This window comes from Medicago truncatula, chromosome 8 (assembly GCF_003473485.1).
Source record: "Medicago truncatula cultivar Jemalong A17 chromosome 8, MtrunA17r5.0-ANR, whole genome shotgun sequence".
NCBI classification, from domain to species: Eukaryota; Viridiplantae; Streptophyta; class Magnoliopsida; order Fabales; family Fabaceae; genus Medicago; species Medicago truncatula.
This window is the reverse complement of record NC_053049.1, coordinates 37674589-37692696: the sequence shown is the minus strand read 5'-3', so window position 1 is coordinate 37692696 and position 18108 is coordinate 37674589. Positions and strand designations below refer to the sequence as shown.

Below are 18108 nucleotides of genomic sequence, written 5' to 3'. Positions count from 1 at the left end.
TACCACCAAAGTTATATGGGTAACTTCATCATCCAAATATAACATTTTAGTACCAAACAATTTTAGATATCTTTATAGCATAACATTTTAGTACCAAGCAATTTTAAATATCCAAAAAAAGAACTTAAAATTCCAAAATAACATTAGAATACCAATAAAGGTTATCTATCCAAAATAACATCACTACCAAAATAACATTTAAGAACCAATAAAAGTTATTCTTGCGGTTTGGTTTGGTTAAATTTCTGAGATGCAAACTGCAAACCGAACCGCGCGGTTCAGTGCAAAAGTCATCCGAATCAAGCGCGTTTTTTTTTGCGGTTTCGATTTGAATTGGTTTTGTTTGCAGTTTTTCTATTGAGTTGGTTCGGTTTTGAACATCCCTATTGCATACCATACAAACTTATTGTTTAAATGAAGTGGAACGAGATCCTCCTATATTGTTTTGGTAAAGTACTGTTTAACTGAAAATATATATGACAAAATTGAGTGTAATTTACAAAAAAAAAAAAAAAAAAATTAATTAAATGTTTACATTTATTTTTTTGAACAAATCAATAAAAAATAAATTAATTAATATGTTTACATTTATTATAGCATGGTGGCCCAAAAAAAATATTATAGCATTCAAGTGAGAATAATATTCTCAATTTTCATCTTGTGTGCATAAGTATGACAAATATAGAAAGTTCTAGATACATTTAATGAAATTAAATGATTATTATAAGAAAAATCTAGATAGTGTTATGAGTGTTCTAGTTCATATGGCTAGAAATTTGCACATGATAAAAAAATTGTTATAATATTATGTTTCTTGAAATTTCAATAACATTCTCTATCATCCTTTTATTATTTTTCAATATTCTCCTTGGGTTAAAAAAACTCATCCCTAATTCAGACTTTGTTCTTTGATACAATCATTAATCTTTTCACTTGGGGTGATATGAGTCATTTTTTTAAAACCTATCATTGACTACCATTAATAGAATCATTATGTTGCTAAGTCAATTGCAGTCCAAAGACAAATTGATTCTAGCGAATTCCCGAGATGGATTAGAAATCAAACTGACTACTCCCTCCGTCTTAAATTATAAAAAAAAAACAAAAATCACACTTATTAAAAAAACTAAAACATAAAAATTTGTAGCATAGTTTTTTGTGTTTTCTTTAGAATAAGTTTCATGGGAAGATGTAAAAACAATTTTCATTGGCAATTGATTATGGAAAAAAATAAAAGAGAGAGAAAATTAAATATAATTTGCATTTAATTTCATGAGAATAAGAAAAAGTTTTTATTGGAAAAGATGATTTTTTTAAAAACAAGATTAAATAGAATAAAAGTTTGTCTTTTTTGCTTATATTTTAGAATAAATAAAATGAGTTTTTTTTGCTTATATTTCAATACGGATGGAGTACATGTTTGTTGTCACCTTGAATGGTTCCTTTGTGACTAAAAAATACTAGTGAATTGAATTCCTTTTTCTTTCATTCAATTCATTGGGTGGTGATTTTAACTCCATCTTTTCCAAAGTGTAAGTGTTCCAAAGTGTAAGTGTTGGCATGACAATCATATAGAAGGCATGACAATCAGTGTCAAGGTCTCCCAAGAAGAAGGTGAAAAGCATCCATAAGAATAACATTGACCATACTTGGTCTTTGTACTATTTGCCAATGGAAAATGATACAAGGAAGCGGTAAGATACTTTTCCCTCATTATCCTCTTTAAGCCATTGCAACTTGTATAGACATGAGTGTTCCTTTGTTGGAAAATATAGTTTTTCTATTATATAGCTTGACACAACATTTTTGCATCTCTCATTATCAATGATGACATCACATACTTTGTCCTACGAGTCACCAGAATTGACTTGAATGATAAAGAATATATTACCTGAATGTCACTCGAATTTGATAGAGTTTGCAAGAACATACTTTTTTTAGGCTAACCCATCGGCGATGGAGGTGCCATTCCGCGTAACATGCATGAGCAAATCAAAGAATCCACCTTTCATAGACCAACCCCTTAACCTACAAACACACAAGATGGAGGAAGAGATGAACCTAAATCTCCATGTGAATAACCCTAATTCGAGAAAAAAAAAAATGGATCGAAGATGAAAACAGAGATTGGGTCGAAACTATAATAAAAAAAATGAACAAAAATTGAATTGCAACTTGAATGAGGGCTAGAATCTTGAAACATAATTGAACCAACATTCTTGATCTTGAATTCGAGCTAGGCAGTGATCAATATGGTTCACCGCGAGAGGGGTTCATGCGGGGGTCAATGGTGCAAGCGACAAACGATAGAGGTGTTTCCATGGAGCTCTCCTACATTCTCAATAAAATTTAGGTAGTTATCACATTATGTTCACATTCAATAAAACTATCATAATTTTTTTATATTTGAATCTTTTACTTTTATATAATAAATATGTTAAATAACGAGCAAATAGGCAAAAAAAAAAACTCCTGAAATTGGAAGTTTCGTAAAAAATCCCTCTTATTTTTAAAAAACTTCAAAACCCCCCCTGAAATTGTCAAACGTTAGTCAATTACCCCCTCGATTTGTTTGGACTGTTTTTTTTTTAACAAGGGTTTGTTTGGACTGTTAAACCCTGTGACATGGCAGTTATATGTACATGTGGCATCTCCATGTGGGCTAAATTGTATGCCACATCACCCTGTTTTTGCTTTCTTCATCTTCTTCGTACCACATCTTTATCTTCTTCAACATCACCTTCATCAATATTCATAAAAAAATCCAATTTTTTTTTTTTAAGGAAACAACAACCATCAACACCACCACCATCATCTCAATGTGCATGCTACAAAACCCAACAGTATTAAAGGGAGAAAAGTTGTCAAATATTTATTACTCTAGTTCAATCTATAAAACACAAACTTGCCAAGTTATACCAAACAAATACTTCTGAAATCCAATATTATGACCATTTTCTTCAACAAAAGCAAAAGTGAAGTTACGCTTAGAAGCTTCTCGAATTCATATAAAAAAAAACCCGGATTGACGAACACTGATATGGAGGAAACACCAACGCAAACATACATTTCATATCTTTAAAGAATGAAAAAAGGCAGCAATTTCAAATAGTACAAAGAGGTTGAATCTTGGTTACTCTGGTCCAAACAGATAAAAACATAAACTAGCACAATTATATTATACAAAAAGGATTATTAATTCCACCGTTTTCATTAACAAAAAGGATCAACAAGATCCAATCAGTTCAATAGAGACACAATGATCCATCAACAACCTATAATAAACAAGAACCCAAATCTAAGAGCTTGTGAATTTGGTCACAGCTTTGGTACCCTCAGAAACAGCATGCTTAACCAATTCATCGGGAAGAACAAGCAAAAATGATTTGGTTTATTATTGTGTTCTAATCATTTTGATTGATGATGCAAATTTTAAGGGTTTGTCCTATGTATGAGAAATTAGAATTGTTGGTAGAATGCATTGAGATGGTGGTGGTGTTGATGGTTGATGTTTCCTAAAAAAAATTCTGGATTTTTTTTTATGAATATTGATGAAGGTGATGTTGAAGAAGATGGAGATGTGGAAGGAAGAAGATGAAGAAAACAAAAAAAAAAAATAGTCATTTACCTCCTCTGACGTGACATGCGGTTTAGCCCACATGGAGATGCCACATGTACATATAACTGCCATGTCACATGGTTTAACAGCCCAAATAAACGGAGGGGGGTAATTAACTAAATTTTAACAATTTCAGGAAGTTTTTAAAGTTTCGTAAAAATCAAGGGAGTTTTTGACGAAACTTCCAATTTCATGGAGGTTTTTGCCTATTTACTTGTTAAATAACATATATTCATCCATGATGATAGTAGAAGCAACAATCCTCTCGACCTATCTATTTCTGGTTTGTTTTTTTCTCAAGATTAGTTCTTGTTGAGTGTTGACAAATTTATAGATCTTATGTAAATGGCAAAACCATTTAAACACTAATCAGTAACTTCCATCAAGTTACCAATAGAGAGAGAGAGAGAGATTCACTTGCATCATTTCATACATATTTACATCATTTCACATGTGTCAACATGTATTTATTAAATTTTTCCCTAAAATAAAAATGTATTTATTAAATTTATTATTCTTACATGGTGGAGATTTAAACACGCCTCATGATATATATAGGCATGGGCTAAATCCCACCATATACTCGTACTACTGAATTCTGAAATTAATTATTTATCTTTAAATTTTGTAAAATCATTCACTTGTATGTTCGAGTCACGATTATTGGAGGAAAATCTGTTGGCTCAACTTGAATATGGTATCTGTCTCACTTCAATGTACAATTGTTTAATAAACAAATAAAAGCACTAGTTTAAGTAGTGCGCAGCTCTATTGATGCCATGCCACAACAAAAAAGGGAAAAGAAACAGAAAGATATGTGGAGAGCTATATGCAATGCACACAAGTGGGAAAAAGATGGGAAAGTTATGGGAATCCATATAAGTGTGATAAAGATGGATGGGTCAATAAATGGTAAATATAAATATCCTCTATATACTCGTAATCATAGAAAATTTATATATAATATCACCTAGGGGAAAAAAAAGGTCAAATTTTGACCAAAAAAAAAGGTCAAATATTGAATAGAATGGGACCACTTTTTTTTAATTTTACAGAGAAAACAAATCTACCGTTTTTTTTACAACAAAAATATCGACGCATAGCAGTATTATATAGTTTTTTTTTTTTTTTTTTACAAGAGCAGTATTATATAGTTGTTTGTGTTGCTTTGGTGTTATATAAATAAAATCTTATTAAAGAAAAGGGAAGTAAAATAATACAGAATATACAAATTAGTTACTTATTATTTATTCCCTCCGTCCTAAGTTCGAGTATGCTCCATTTACATCTTGCTCTATCTAATTCATTTAGGGTCTTGGATGAGAGGCATGTCGTAAAAAATATTCAAGGACTGAGATTTAAAAATAAATAAAACAAAATTTTCCATGTTCCGAATTGAAACAATTGATTTATGTTTTTTTTTTTTTTTAAGTTAAGTTTCTTTTCTTTTGTTGGAAAAACAATCAAACAAAATAGGGAAGGAGACGATGATAAGGGAGGGAGAAGAAGAGTCTTATGGGGGAAGCTGAAATGAGGGAACGTTTATGACTATTAATCTTTTTTAATTAAAAAAATACATGTTTTATTTATTTTTAAATCTCAGCCCTTGAATATTTTTTTGCCAGATGTCTCTCATCCAAGACCCTAAATGGGCTACATGGAGCAAGATGTAAATGGAGCATATTCGGACTCCTCCGTTCCACAATAGATGATCCATTTGAAAATATGTAATTTTGACCTAACTTACTTTCACCATCTTTTTCTTCTAATATACAAAAGATAAATAATATCATATAAGATGTCGTTAGATTTGTCTCGATAAGTATTTTCAAAATATCAAATTTTTCATAATTTTTTCTAATATATTATTCAAGATATTTAAGCTCAAAATTATGGATTGACATACGTAATAAGGTCAGTTGTGTCATGTATTATGGAATGGAGGGAGTATTCTATTTAGTGGCTTTTATTGGTACAACAGTAGCGGGTGCACATAGTTCTCAGGGGATGCACTTGCCAACCCTCAAATTTTAATTTTTTTACATATATCCCTATGTTTTTTTGCACTTTGAACCTGTTGATAGTCAACTTGAGACTTACATCTTTGATATGTGTAAGATTGTTGAATTTGCATCTTTGAAAGGAATAAGTGATCTTTCAAAAAAAAAATGGTTGCACTCAAAAAACATATTGATTATCCTTTAGTCTATGGACTTTTGAAGTTAGCAATGATTTTTCCCGTTGCCACATCAATCGTTGAACGAGCCTTTTCTGCTATGAAGATTGTGAAGTCTAGATTGTGTAATCGAATGGGAGATGATTTGATGAATGATTGTCTTGTGGCTTATATTGAGAGAGATGTGGCGGACAAAATTGATGATGAGTTGGTTATTCAACGATTTCAGAAGATGGCACCGCGTAGGGGACATTTGTAAAGAATGGATGCAGTTTTTTGAGTACATTATAAATTGAATACAATGTAATTTTTTGAATATATATTATTATATTTATTATAAATTAAAGTTTAAAATTTTGAACCTCCTAACCCTGGATCCTAACAACACCGTTGTGGTACAGTATTGTTGATTGTTGATGAACGGGATATCAAGTTTAGATGAGAAACAAATTAAAAGGGTTGCAATCAACTTTACTGATTATTGTCCACTTTCAATAATTAAAAGTTGATGAAATTTGACTCAACTAACCAATAGAATGAGCTGTGTTTATCTGCAGAAATATTGAATTGAATTGTATGGTTCCAAACCTCAATAGCTAACTCGTGTATTTATTATTCTCCTTCCGGTCCTTTTTATAAGAAAATTTTCAAAAAAACCTTTGATCCTATATATAAGAAAAAGTCAAAACTTTAAAATACATTTATTGTTTAAAAGATTTTTCTAACCCTCATTTAATGTTTGTCTTTTTAATATTAGAGAGTATATTTAATATCTCACAAATTTTTATGAGGGTATATTTGTAAAAACATTTAAAAAATTACAACCAGTAATGATAGTCTTGGTTTTGATGTTTTTTATTTCTTTTCTTATAAAAAGGACCGGAGGGAGTAACAGTGAATTAAAGATAAATGTCTAATGAGATTTGAAGTGTGAAAGTTGTGGTTGGATACCACCCTATTGTCTTATTATAAGTTTTCTAAACCGAAAGAATAATCTGTGTCCTTAAGACACAAGTTAAAAAAATAAAGATGGAAATATTTTCTTGGAACTTGTATATTTAATGTTCTAAAAGTTAATAATTTATATTTTCAATACAAAATTTATTTTCATTTCCTTTTATAGTTTTTAACTTGAGCATAAGTTAACATGACCTTTTTTTAAATTATTTATAGAATTTTGCACATCTTTTTTGCTTCTAATAAAAGTTTAAAACATCCCCGTAAGCTTAGCTCAGTTGGTAGGGATATTGTATATTATATGCAGGTGCTGGGGTTCGAACCCCAGACATTCCACTTCTCCACAATTTAATTGTGTGAGTTTTAGCCACTAGACTACTTGACAAAAAAAAAATTAAAATTAAAACAAAAATTGTGTGAAATTATTAACCATAGTGACTTTTACATATTTATATACAATTTTGTCACATTTGTAATTGAGCAGGAGCATGTTGCATCTTTTATTGTTGGTGCTGTTGACAGAGAAGAAGTGGGGACTGCTTTTTCTCGCAGTCTCTGTTTTTCGTCCGTCCTTTTTTTCCATAATAACAACCATCCCACAGACAAAGATACAGACACTCATCTAAACTCATAATTAACTACCGTTCTTACACTTTCCGTTAAAAAAAAAAAAAAAACTACCTTTCTTACATTATTATCATCACCAAGTGGCCTATGAAACGGATAAGTAGTATAAATAAGGGTGCGATACAATTCAAAAAATTTGAAATTTAGAATATGATTTAGTTAAGTATTTTCTTGGTCAAGATGAATATGATTATCTTTTGACTTGTGACTATTTTAGATAAATTTGGTATGTTATAATTTGTTCGTAGTAAAGTATCACTTGCTTCATTTTCGATTGTTAGGCGGCTTCTCAAAAAATAGTGTTTTGTTTTTTACTTAATTTGGCTTTTTTGTTTGAATTATTTGGTGTGATAAGAATGCTAGAATTTTTCAACAAAAGGAGAATTCAATCATTCAACATAGATAAAGTTAAGCTCCAATCCTTCTGATGGTTGAAGGCAAATTATCCTAATTTTGATTTTAATTATTATATGTGGTGGCTTAATCCTCTTTTATGTTTGGGAGTTATCACTTAATTTATTTTAGCTTCTGTATTTTAAGTGTGTTTGAATCATGACTATATCGCTTTTTTTTCATTGTTAACCTGATGTAACAAACATTTCTTCTACCTTAGTTCTTCTCTGGCACACCTTGTGCTTGAGAGACTAAGTTTTGGTTAATATATTTCATTTTAACTTCTTAAAAAATAAAAAAAATCTTGGTCAAAATTTGTATAACAAAACTTCAACTTATATGCATATGAAATAAATATGTATTGATCATTCTTCATTAACATATCAAAGAGTCAATATGAACAGATACAAAGAATGATAAAAAATTAGTTTTAATAAGTTTTTTAAGAGCAAACTTAATTTTTATCATTTTCCACTAAAAATGACTACAAAATTTAGCTTTCAATGCTCTTTAAGAGCATCCCTTAAATTTTTCCCATCTACCATTTTACAATCACTCAATGATTTTCAGTGTGTCAAGGTGTTTACAAAGTGTTTTCTAACTATAGAGTCGATCTACTTCCAAAAGACACCAACCTATAGTTTTTTATGTCGCAAATATCTTCTCTTTTAATCTCTCAAGATTCACTCAAATTGCACACAAATCTCTCACAATCTCATTTGTTTCCCAAACCTCGAATTTCATTAAAAGGTACCAACCCTTAGCCTATACATTTCTTAAGAGTCTCCTCTTTTGCTTCTATGAGATTACACGAAAAAGAACCAGTCTTAGCATTTTAGACTCCAAAAGCTGAAAATTCGAACCCATGTACTAAATTGTGTGCCAATCACACTTCCTCGTGTGCCTAGCACATGAGTCAGCACTAGTACGGCTCATACCGTACTGGTCTCAGCACCTCACATAGTAGGCAGAAGCAAACACTCTCCTAAACACTCAACAACCATACGCCTGGCAAACTAGTGTTTGCGTCTAGCGCATAGACCAATTTAATGTCTTAAAATTTTGAATGAAGATCGTAATGTTTCGGTCTCTTAGTGATTATGAACCATTAACTCATTATTGCTCCTAACACTCCCCACACTTCCCACACTCCCCATCAATGTCAAACTAAAACAAAAAACAACTGACCTCTTCATCTCTACTATATGTCTTGTAGTGTTGTGTTATGTAATTATGTTATCTGACAACCCTACCAATACCATCTCTCTTCTGCTTTCCCATAAGTCTTTCTTTTTCTGTAATCTTATCATCTCCTTTTTAAGTATCAACTCACTCATTCTCCTCCTTTATCCTAGAAACTAGAAGAAAAAGCTTCCCACCGTCTGTTTTTGCTTCTGTCTGATACTCTTCCCAGTCACTACTTGGTTTTGCTGCATATATTAGTTTCTTTCGTACTATGCTAGCTGCTTATGTAAGTACATCTTTTCAATCATCTCATCACCTAAACATTTGCTTCTTTTACACTTTCTTCCATGCATTTCTTCTCCTTCACCACTCTGCTTTACTCTTTTTGGTTATCTTTTTTTTTCTTCACCTATTCTTTTTCTTCTTTAATTGGTGTATTCCTCTTCTTTTTTAATCTTTATTGTGCTTTGCAGTTCCTTGAAGCTTTACTTTAACTTGCAAGAATTATTCTTTTGGACAATATTTTTTAACTTGCAAGAATATTAATATATTAACATAAGTTTCCTAACAAAAGAGAAGGTAATTAAGCTTCCTAAATTTGAGTATTGAAATTTAGATCTAAGCTGTGAGTGTCAAAGGGAGGCTAATTTGATGTTAATAACATTTTTTTTCTTCCTTTGTCCAATAACCAATCCAACCATAATTGATTATCTTATAGAGTTTGAGTGTTTCCAATCTTCCATAATTGATTGATTATTTATTTGCTTATATAGTTAGGAGTAGTCTTGAGTGGTTACTGGTTACTTATCATATCAATCGATGCAAGTATAGAAGTGTTAATTAAGGGTTAAATATGTGATTACTTTCTACAATTATCTTGAATTTTGCTCTACAAAAAATTAAAATTTTATAGGGATTAAAATATATTTAACTCTAATAAAAAATATAATTTGGCTTCCCCAGCAAATAAAGGATGCAAGACTGTAAAAGTTTGAATAGTGTTATATTTGCAAAACAGACAACACACAGTGCCAATATTCTCTTTTGCATAATTTAATGAAACCAAACAAGCAATTAATTTAGCAATAAGAATATGAAATCAGATTAAATGTGTGAAGCCTCTCAGCCCCCCCTTTCAGTTTGCTTACTTTTCTAATTCCTTTGTTGTGGATCTATTAATTAAACATTTGGGTTCTTTTAAGGACCAAATCTAAATTGTTACATATTTAAGTTTCTAATTCCTTCTTTGGCAAGATAGTTTACTACTGATGTGATAGTTTGAAGGCCATTTCCTCTTTTGGGCAAACAAAATGAATTTTAGATCAAAAGTTCTTTTTTCCATAAAAATCTTTTTAGTTAAAGATGTTGTTGACATTGAGCAACCTTTACATATCATATAATGTTTTTCATCATAATGTAGGTGACAGTATCATGATAAGCTAATCAATTTGCCACATTTGATCTATCCAACTTGCCTTCTGGAAAAGAAGTTATAGCTCATATAAGGTTCATAAAAATGATGACTCCAAACTTGAACTTGGAACCTGAAAATCAGTCAGAAGCACCCCAAGATCTAGATCCTATGACCCTTGACTTGACACTCAATTTCAGTTCGAGTGAAGCCGAGTTAATGGGTTCAAGTGATGCTAGTAGCGAAGTAGGAGCTGCTGAAGTTCATGCTTCGCCATCGGTAACTCCAAGGATATTCTCTTGTAATTACTGCAAGAGGAAGTTCTATAGCTCGCAAGCATTAGGTGGTCATCAGAACGCTCACAAAAGGGAGAGGACGATGGCTAAACGTGCAATGCGAATGGGAATGTTCACCGAAAGGTATACAAGCCTTGCTTCTCTACCTCTTCATGGTTCGCCTTTTCGGTCCCTCGGTGTTGAAGCTCATTCTGCAATGCATCAAAGACATATGCAACCATCATCATCAATGAGAGCTCCAGATATGAGAGCTGCTGCGAAATTTGATAGAAACCATTTTGGATCGCTAGTTTACGTTGAAGATGATGATGTAGGTAGCTTTTGGCCCGGAAGTTTTAGACAGGTGGATCAAGGAGGAGTTGTTAATATAGGATATCCTCAAACTTCAAATTCTAGTTTTGTTCCAATGGCACCTCCTCCACCTCAAGCATCTGCATCTCCTGATCTTACACTGAAGCTATAAGATTTGAGAGATGATGCAAACAGGGGTAAACCATTTTTATGAGGTGTCGGTTCGATCAAGTGGTAAGAGCTTGACTATGTAACTTCAGTACCGAGTTCAAATCCCTTCATGGACAGTCATAAAATGATCAATAGGTTCATAAAAAAAAAAAAACATAGATAAACCCTTGAGAAAATAATGAGTTGGTGGTTGTAAGAAGTGGTTCATTCATTGTTTTACACTCATCTAAAATTTCTCAATCACTCGTTTATTATTATTATTTTCTATGAGGGGTTTATGACTTTATGAAGGTTTTGCCAAGTGCTTGTATCATTTATCTTAAGATTATTTGTCTTTGGTATCATTTTATTCGGACATTAAATTATTGATTACTAGACAAGAATGCATTGTATGTATAGTGAGATGTGTATTTCCAATGGCGATTTTACCTTTTTATTGTAATTTCACCTTATTAATGTTTTCTTCTAATTTGTATTTTCCCCATCATTGTTGTCCTATTAAGTTTAGCAAAATAGGGTAGATGTTTTATGTCTAAATAAATGATGTATCTCTGGAATTTGATATATAAGAACCATGAGGTGTGGTTCAAAGTGGATCTATTTTGTTTGGTTTGAGTTCATTCATTATTTCCAATGTTCTAGCAAAAAACCTTCAATTAAGATTATGCTATCACACACATGTCCAAGTTATAGTAGTCTCATACCTTACCTCTGAAAGACCGTACGTTTAATTGAAAGCTTAGCAAGATCTTTGCTTATAAAATGTTAGTTATGCTACCAAATAAAGTCCTAGTAGTTCTAGATTCTTGTCCATGTTCCACTGGACCACAATATTGGCTAAGACTCTTGAAGGTTTGAAAGGGCGTAGCGTAGGTGCCCAAGGACATGAAAATGAGAATGCAGAGATGTGGACCATGTGGTTGAAGATGCACATGTGACTATGAATCTATGTAAACCATTGCATTAAAACGGAAGGAATGACGGTGTATATAAGAACACAAAAATTAAAGATGGAAAGTTACCTTTGAACACCATACACATGAGAGAGAGATCAAGAGAGTGATCGATCAAATAGAGGTGATATGTAACATATGTTGGTAATGTGATTGAAAGAGAAATGCATGAAAAATAGGGTGTTAAATGGGTATTGAAGAACTAAAACATAATCACACATAGGGTGTTATGCGAATAAGGCATGCCATCCATGGAACGTTTCAAGAACCTAGCAATATAACTCACACATGTTAAATGCAGTAAAAATGATATTACATGTTCGAACTCTCGCTCCACATATTATATGTTTTTTATCATTTTTTTACCATCTGAGCTACACTGTTTACCAGATGAGAACAAACTTATTATTAGAGAAATTAAGTAAATTTTTTAAAGTATATATGAATGAAAAGACTAAGTTTTATGTCATCTCAGAAGCATATATATTTATAGCCTACGGTAACATTTAATATTAAAAAATATGTCTATTCAGAATTAGATCTTTTTTTAACCAAAAGAATTAGATTTTTTTTTTTTTGTTACATTATTCAGAATTTGATATATGACAAGTTCAAAGGCTTATAAAAATGTATATAAATTCTTTTTTTGAGAACACATATACAGATTAAATCAATAAGTTTAAAATACAAAATTTGATAAATAGGTCATACTCAGATGTAAAAAAACCTCTCTGATTTTTTTTCCCCTCAGAGATGTTAGGAAGCTTTTTTTTTTTTTTTTTCTTCTTCTACGATGTGTTAAAAAAAAAAACCTGATTTTATTTCAATGCTGCTTACCAGGATCACTATGGACTAGGTCTTTTAGGTGCAAAGGGTGCTGCTTTTAGCACCGCCTATTTTATAAAAAAATTCCATGACTTTTTTTCAATTTTACCTCAATTCCGGAAGTGTAGCTTTTGGGTGGAATAATCTGAATTTGAAAGTAGAAAATCATATGGGTTTGAATTTCAACGATTGGTTTTTCCTTAAAAAAAAACGTAGTGGCACAGCTTGTTGACCCTTGTTGTCCACTCATATGTAACTTTCAGTACATAATACATTCAACTTGATTATGAAGAAAACATAATTGTGGCTAAATTTACTATTTAAGTAACTTTAATAATTTTCTTAAAAAAATGTAACTTTAATAATTAAATTTTCAATTTTAATTTGATATAATGTTTTACGAAAATTTATGTTAACCATAAAATAAAATATTATATTAGTGATAACGATTTTATTTAAATTTATTTTCATCAATGAACTCGAGTCGAAGGCTCTCAATGTAAACTTATGGCATTGTAATAATTTTGAGTAAATAGTCAATTATCCCCTCTGAAATTGTAGCTTTCGGCAAAAATCACCCTGAATTTGCAAAACTTCAAAAACCCCCTTGAAATTGTCAAACGTCAATCAAAAACCCCCTTCGTTAATTTCCTTCATCCAACATGCTGACATGGTTGTTAACTGCCACGTGGCACTGCCACATGATCAAAAAAGTCATGTCACGTCACAGGGGGTAATTGACTATAGTTTTAATTTATTTTTAAAAAAAATCTGATTTTTTTTTCTTTCAAATTTAACATTTGTGCCACACATTCACCTTACAAATACCCCCCTGAAATTTAACATTTGCGTGGATATACCCCTAAAAAATTAAGGCATGCTAATTAACTACAAAGGAAAATTAACATGACAAAAATACTTTGTACAAAAAAAATGACAATACGTGCAAGTCCAACTATTTTTTTTTAAGACTTATGACAAAACACTTGGTCAATATTCTATGAAATGGCTTTCTAAAGTGACTATATATTTGATACTCACCTAAAAGATTACAAATACAAATAGCTTGCAAAGACCAAAGTTGCCATTTCCTAAAGTTTGAACTACATGATTAAATTTTCTTACTCTAATTACTGTAACGTTAAAAAACCATATTTTTAAATTAAGAAACATATATAGCTTGTATACATCAAAATCTAATTTAATTTTGAATTTAGGTTGTGTTTATGAACACTATCAGTGGGAGATTGCAAGTATAAAACTTAAGTATTTCTTAATGCATATACATTAGAAGTCACAAATTGTGATGAACAAACCCATATGAAAAAGATAGCAATTGAATTGAATAAATTTTTGTCTTGAACAACTTATGAAAATTTAAAAAACATAGTTTACGACGATAATATCTTCAGTTTCATAAAAAAGATAAACATTCTTGGAGACAATGCATTAATATCTAAATGTTTAGATTGACACAACCTTTATTATGTTTGCCTAGGCATGAATCTATGTTTATAATTATGTTTGCTTCATAAAGTACAATGTCATAACTAATTCTGATTATGAAGGTATAATAAAACTTAGAATAAATTATGCATGCCTGTATGATATCAGCAACAAATCAGAATTTCACATTGGCATGACATAAGCTGCGAAATACAGTCACAGTAGCATTGTACTTGATTTACTCTCACAATATAAAATAAACCTTTATAAATATGAGATTATCCATATGAGCAATTAAACTAACTAATATGAAAGATCAGTGTAGTTTTTATTGTAAAAGGTTAATATAATGATTCCTCAATATGAAACAACAATATGGTTACACTTAAAAACAGGTGGAGTAAATTTGAGGAGGTATTTGATACATAAATTTTAAATTTGAGGGGGTATATGCACGTAAATGTTAAATTTCACGGGATATTTGCAAGGTGAGTGGGTGACACAAATGTTAATTTTGAAAAGAAAAAAAAGTCATATTTTTTTATAAAAAAAAATTAAAAATATAGTCAATTACCCCCGTGACATGTCATGACTTTTTTGATCATGTGGCAGTTAACAGCCATGTCAGCATGTTGGATGGAGGAAATTAACGGAGGGGGGTATTTGACTGACGTTTGACAATTTCGAGGGGGTTTTTGAAGTTTTGCAAAATTCATGAGGGTTTTTGACGAAAGCTGCAATTTCGGAGGATAATTGACTATTTACTCAATAATTTTTAGTTGCATGCATCATCTAATTGAAGTGTTTTTTTTAGTTCCTATGGAAGTATCAATCTGTACGGAGAAAAACTACAATCTCACGTAGAATAAATATAAAGTTTAACATGAATGTATAAAGACCTCACTTTACAAACTAATTTTATATATATTAGTTAGACTCAATATACAAAACTTAATAATCCATGATGAACTCAAACGTGACCTATCCCCACAATAGTCATCATCATCGAAGCTCCACCAGTGATCTCTTAGTTGTCCTCTTTGAAAACACCTCTCCTCTACCTCTTCAAAAATCTTTCTCAATGCGACCATCTTTGGTCAACACATCACCTAAGCATCGTCATGATTCTCCATCGATAAAACACCCATATCATCTCATCGCCGTCAAAATATTCTTCCCGAGAAATTTTTTTTTTTCTGACCCACTTTTCGAAAAAAAATTCAAGTATGACCCCCTTTGGAAAAAAAATTCCCAAAATGACCCACTTTTGGTTTTTTTTTTTTTTTTTTTTTGTCTTTTAGTGGCGTTCCCGCCACCTGAAATGGCGGGACTGGCCGCCGGAGCTGACAGCCGTCGCGTCAGGCTGGCGCTGCTTTTTTTTTTAATTTTTTTTTTCGTTCCCGCCGTTTCATCTGGCGGGACTGATTATTTTATTATTTTTTTTGTTTTTTCTATTTTTCAATTAAATAATGATGATAAATAATAATGATAAATATTTAATAAAAAAACTACTTTCTCCGCGGAAACCAATTACGCCAATGTAAAACAGAAGTTGGGTGGGACATTGTTGAACCTATATTAGGAAGTAAGCCATTAAACTCTCGCCATGACGGGAAGAGTATAAGATTATCATGGCTTCAAGAATATATCAACGGTGTTGGTATGACAGGTCCCCCCACAACTCTACATTTGTTTAGAGCCTATGTCTTATACTTGATAGGCTCTCGAATAATGCCTAATAATAGTGGTAATCTTGTACATTTGTCGTTTTTGCAATTGTTGGATAAATCACCTGAGGAGGTTGGACAGTATAGTTGGGGTTCAGCTTGTTTGGCCACGCTATATAGATCCTTGTGTGACGGTGCAATATATGGCAATACCGAAATGCCTGGGTGCACAATTCTCTTGCAAGCATGGGCGTGGTCAAGAATGTCATGCTTAGCTCCCGTGCCAAGGATACCCCCACAAGCTCATGCACAACTTCCGTTGGCAAATATGTAAGTAAAATAAATGTTATTTTTTTATTAATTTTTACATAAATTTATCCAGACTTTACTAATTATAACATTTTCAAAATTAACTAGATGGCTAGAACATGGTAATAAATTCGTGGAAAATCCTCGCCATAATCTCGTATGTACTCGTTTAAAAATCGACACCATGACATATGATCAGGTATTACACTTTCTGTTAGTCTTTGCTTTTTAGTCAACAATTGAAGACTAATATTCATTCTTTTTAAACAGTTCTCCTGGAGGCCTTATGTCAACTTCAATTACAGCAACGAAGAAGAAAGCCAGATATGGTCTGCAAACACATATCTCATCTGTTTTCAGATTGTCGAGAGACATCAGACAGACAGAGTAAGGCTTCAATTTGGCTTACCGCAACACCCACCTTCCTTACCAGAAAATTTGAAAGATTTCCACAAAATTAATTTGTCAAAAGATAGAATTAAAGGCTCGTGGGGAGATAAGCATCATCGTCAAGTCCAAAACTGGAACCAACGTCATCAATTAGCACTTCACAGCGTTCGGTATAACCATGAGGTTTATCCAAATCGTCAATATTTTGCATGGTATTGGGAATTTTTCGGAGATTATCTGTGGCTTTCTAGAGAAGTATTATTGTCAAACCCAAGGCAAGCATGTGCATCAATTTTACCAGGATTGCCGCGTGACTATCCTGCAGTCCCACAAGCTTATACGGTGCCAGATGAAAATATGTGGTCAAATACACCTCCACCCACTAACTTTGACCAAACCTTTAACCCATCCACCAACTACAACTACAACCAAACTTACCAATCACCGCCACAACCCACAAACCAAATCTTACATAACACCCCAATCCCATATCCAAGCTATTCTCAACAAAGTCATCATGGAGAAAGCTCTCGAACATCAAACTATTCATTTGATGACTACAATCCAACTCAATACACCACACAAACCGGTTATCCAGACCAATCACAATACTCCTCGTTCAACCTACCAACCCCTCCACACTTTGTCAACTATCCCCAAACAAGCTATGCACCTCAATGGCCAAATTCACAAACAAATCCCATAGAAAATCTGGCAGCAGGGTTTAATGACGATAACTTCGTTAATGAAATCTGGACCAATTCAGCTTCACAAATGCAAAATGAAGTCGCTATGGAAACTAACGATGATGCTGAAATTCTTGACGAGGATGTGGAAGAGGAAGACGAAGCGGAAGAGCAACACCAACGACCCGTACGGAACAAAAAAGATAAATTATGTGCTACGGGAGGTCATAGTTTACATTGGCGTAATTGGTTTCCGCGGAGAAAGTAGTTTTTTTATTAAATATTTATCATTATTATTATTTATCATTATTATTATTATTTATTATTATTATTATTATTATTTATCATCATTATTTAATTGAAAAATAGAAAAAACGAAAAAAAATAATAAAATAATCAGTCCCGCCAGATGAAACGGCGGGAACGAAAAAAAAAATAAAAAAAAAAAGTTGCGCCAGCCTGACGCGACGGCTGACGTGACGGATGTCAGCTCCGGCGGCCAGTCCCGCCATTTCAGGTGGCGGGAACGCCACTAAAAGACAAAAAAAAAAAAAAAAAAAAAAAACCAAAAGTGGGTCATTTTGGGAATTTTTTTCCATAGGGGGTCATACTTGAATTTTTTTTCGAAAAGTGGGTCAGAAAAAAAAAAAATTCTCTTCCCGAACTAATGTTTCTTAACCTTTTGTAGGGAATACTTCCTCTTTGA

The 18108-nt window shown here is 32.1% G+C and overlaps 2 protein-coding genes across 2 annotated transcripts; both read left to right on the top strand.

Moving 5' to 3' along the window:
• The first annotated feature begins 8916 nt into the window (after nucleotides 1-8916).
• Nucleotides 8917-11543, top strand: LOC120577611 (zinc finger protein 4). The gene is made up of 2 exons (XM_039829258.1): nucleotides 8917-9243; nucleotides 10378-11543. The coding sequence occupies exon 2, from the start codon at nucleotides 10474-10476 to the stop codon at nucleotides 11125-11127; it is 654 nt and encodes a 217-aa protein (XP_039685192.1). The 5' UTR covers nucleotides 8917-9243; nucleotides 10378-10473; the 3' UTR covers nucleotides 11128-11543.
• A 4335-nt stretch (nucleotides 11544-15878) lies between these two features.
• LOC112420269 (uncharacterized) lies at nucleotides 15879-18108 on the top strand. Its single transcript, XM_039829170.1, has 4 exons — nucleotides 15879-16347; nucleotides 16435-16525; nucleotides 16597-17589; nucleotides 18091-18108. Exons 1-4 carry the CDS (start codon nucleotides 16013-16015, stop codon nucleotides 18106-18108), a joined length of 1437 nt encoding a protein of 478 aa, XP_039685104.1. The 5' UTR covers nucleotides 15879-16012.

Excerpts from the sequence above, each read along its gene's own strand:
- LOC120577611 (XM_039829258.1), top strand. The coding sequence starts at position 10,474 with ATGATGACTCCAAACTTGAACTTGGAACCTGAAAATCAGTCAGAAGCA.
- LOC112420269 (XM_039829170.1), top strand. The coding sequence starts at position 16,013 with ATGACAGGTCCCCCCACAACTCTACATTTGTTTAGAGCCTATGTCTTA. Across the intron at positions 16,348-16,434 it reads CAACTTCCGTTGGCAAATAT|ATGGCTAGAACATGGTAATA; the intron begins GTAAGTAAAATA and ends AAAATTAACTAG. Across the intron at positions 16,526-16,596 it reads ACACCATGACATATGATCAG|TTCTCCTGGAGGCCTTATGT; the intron begins GTATTACACTTT and ends CTTTTTAAACAG.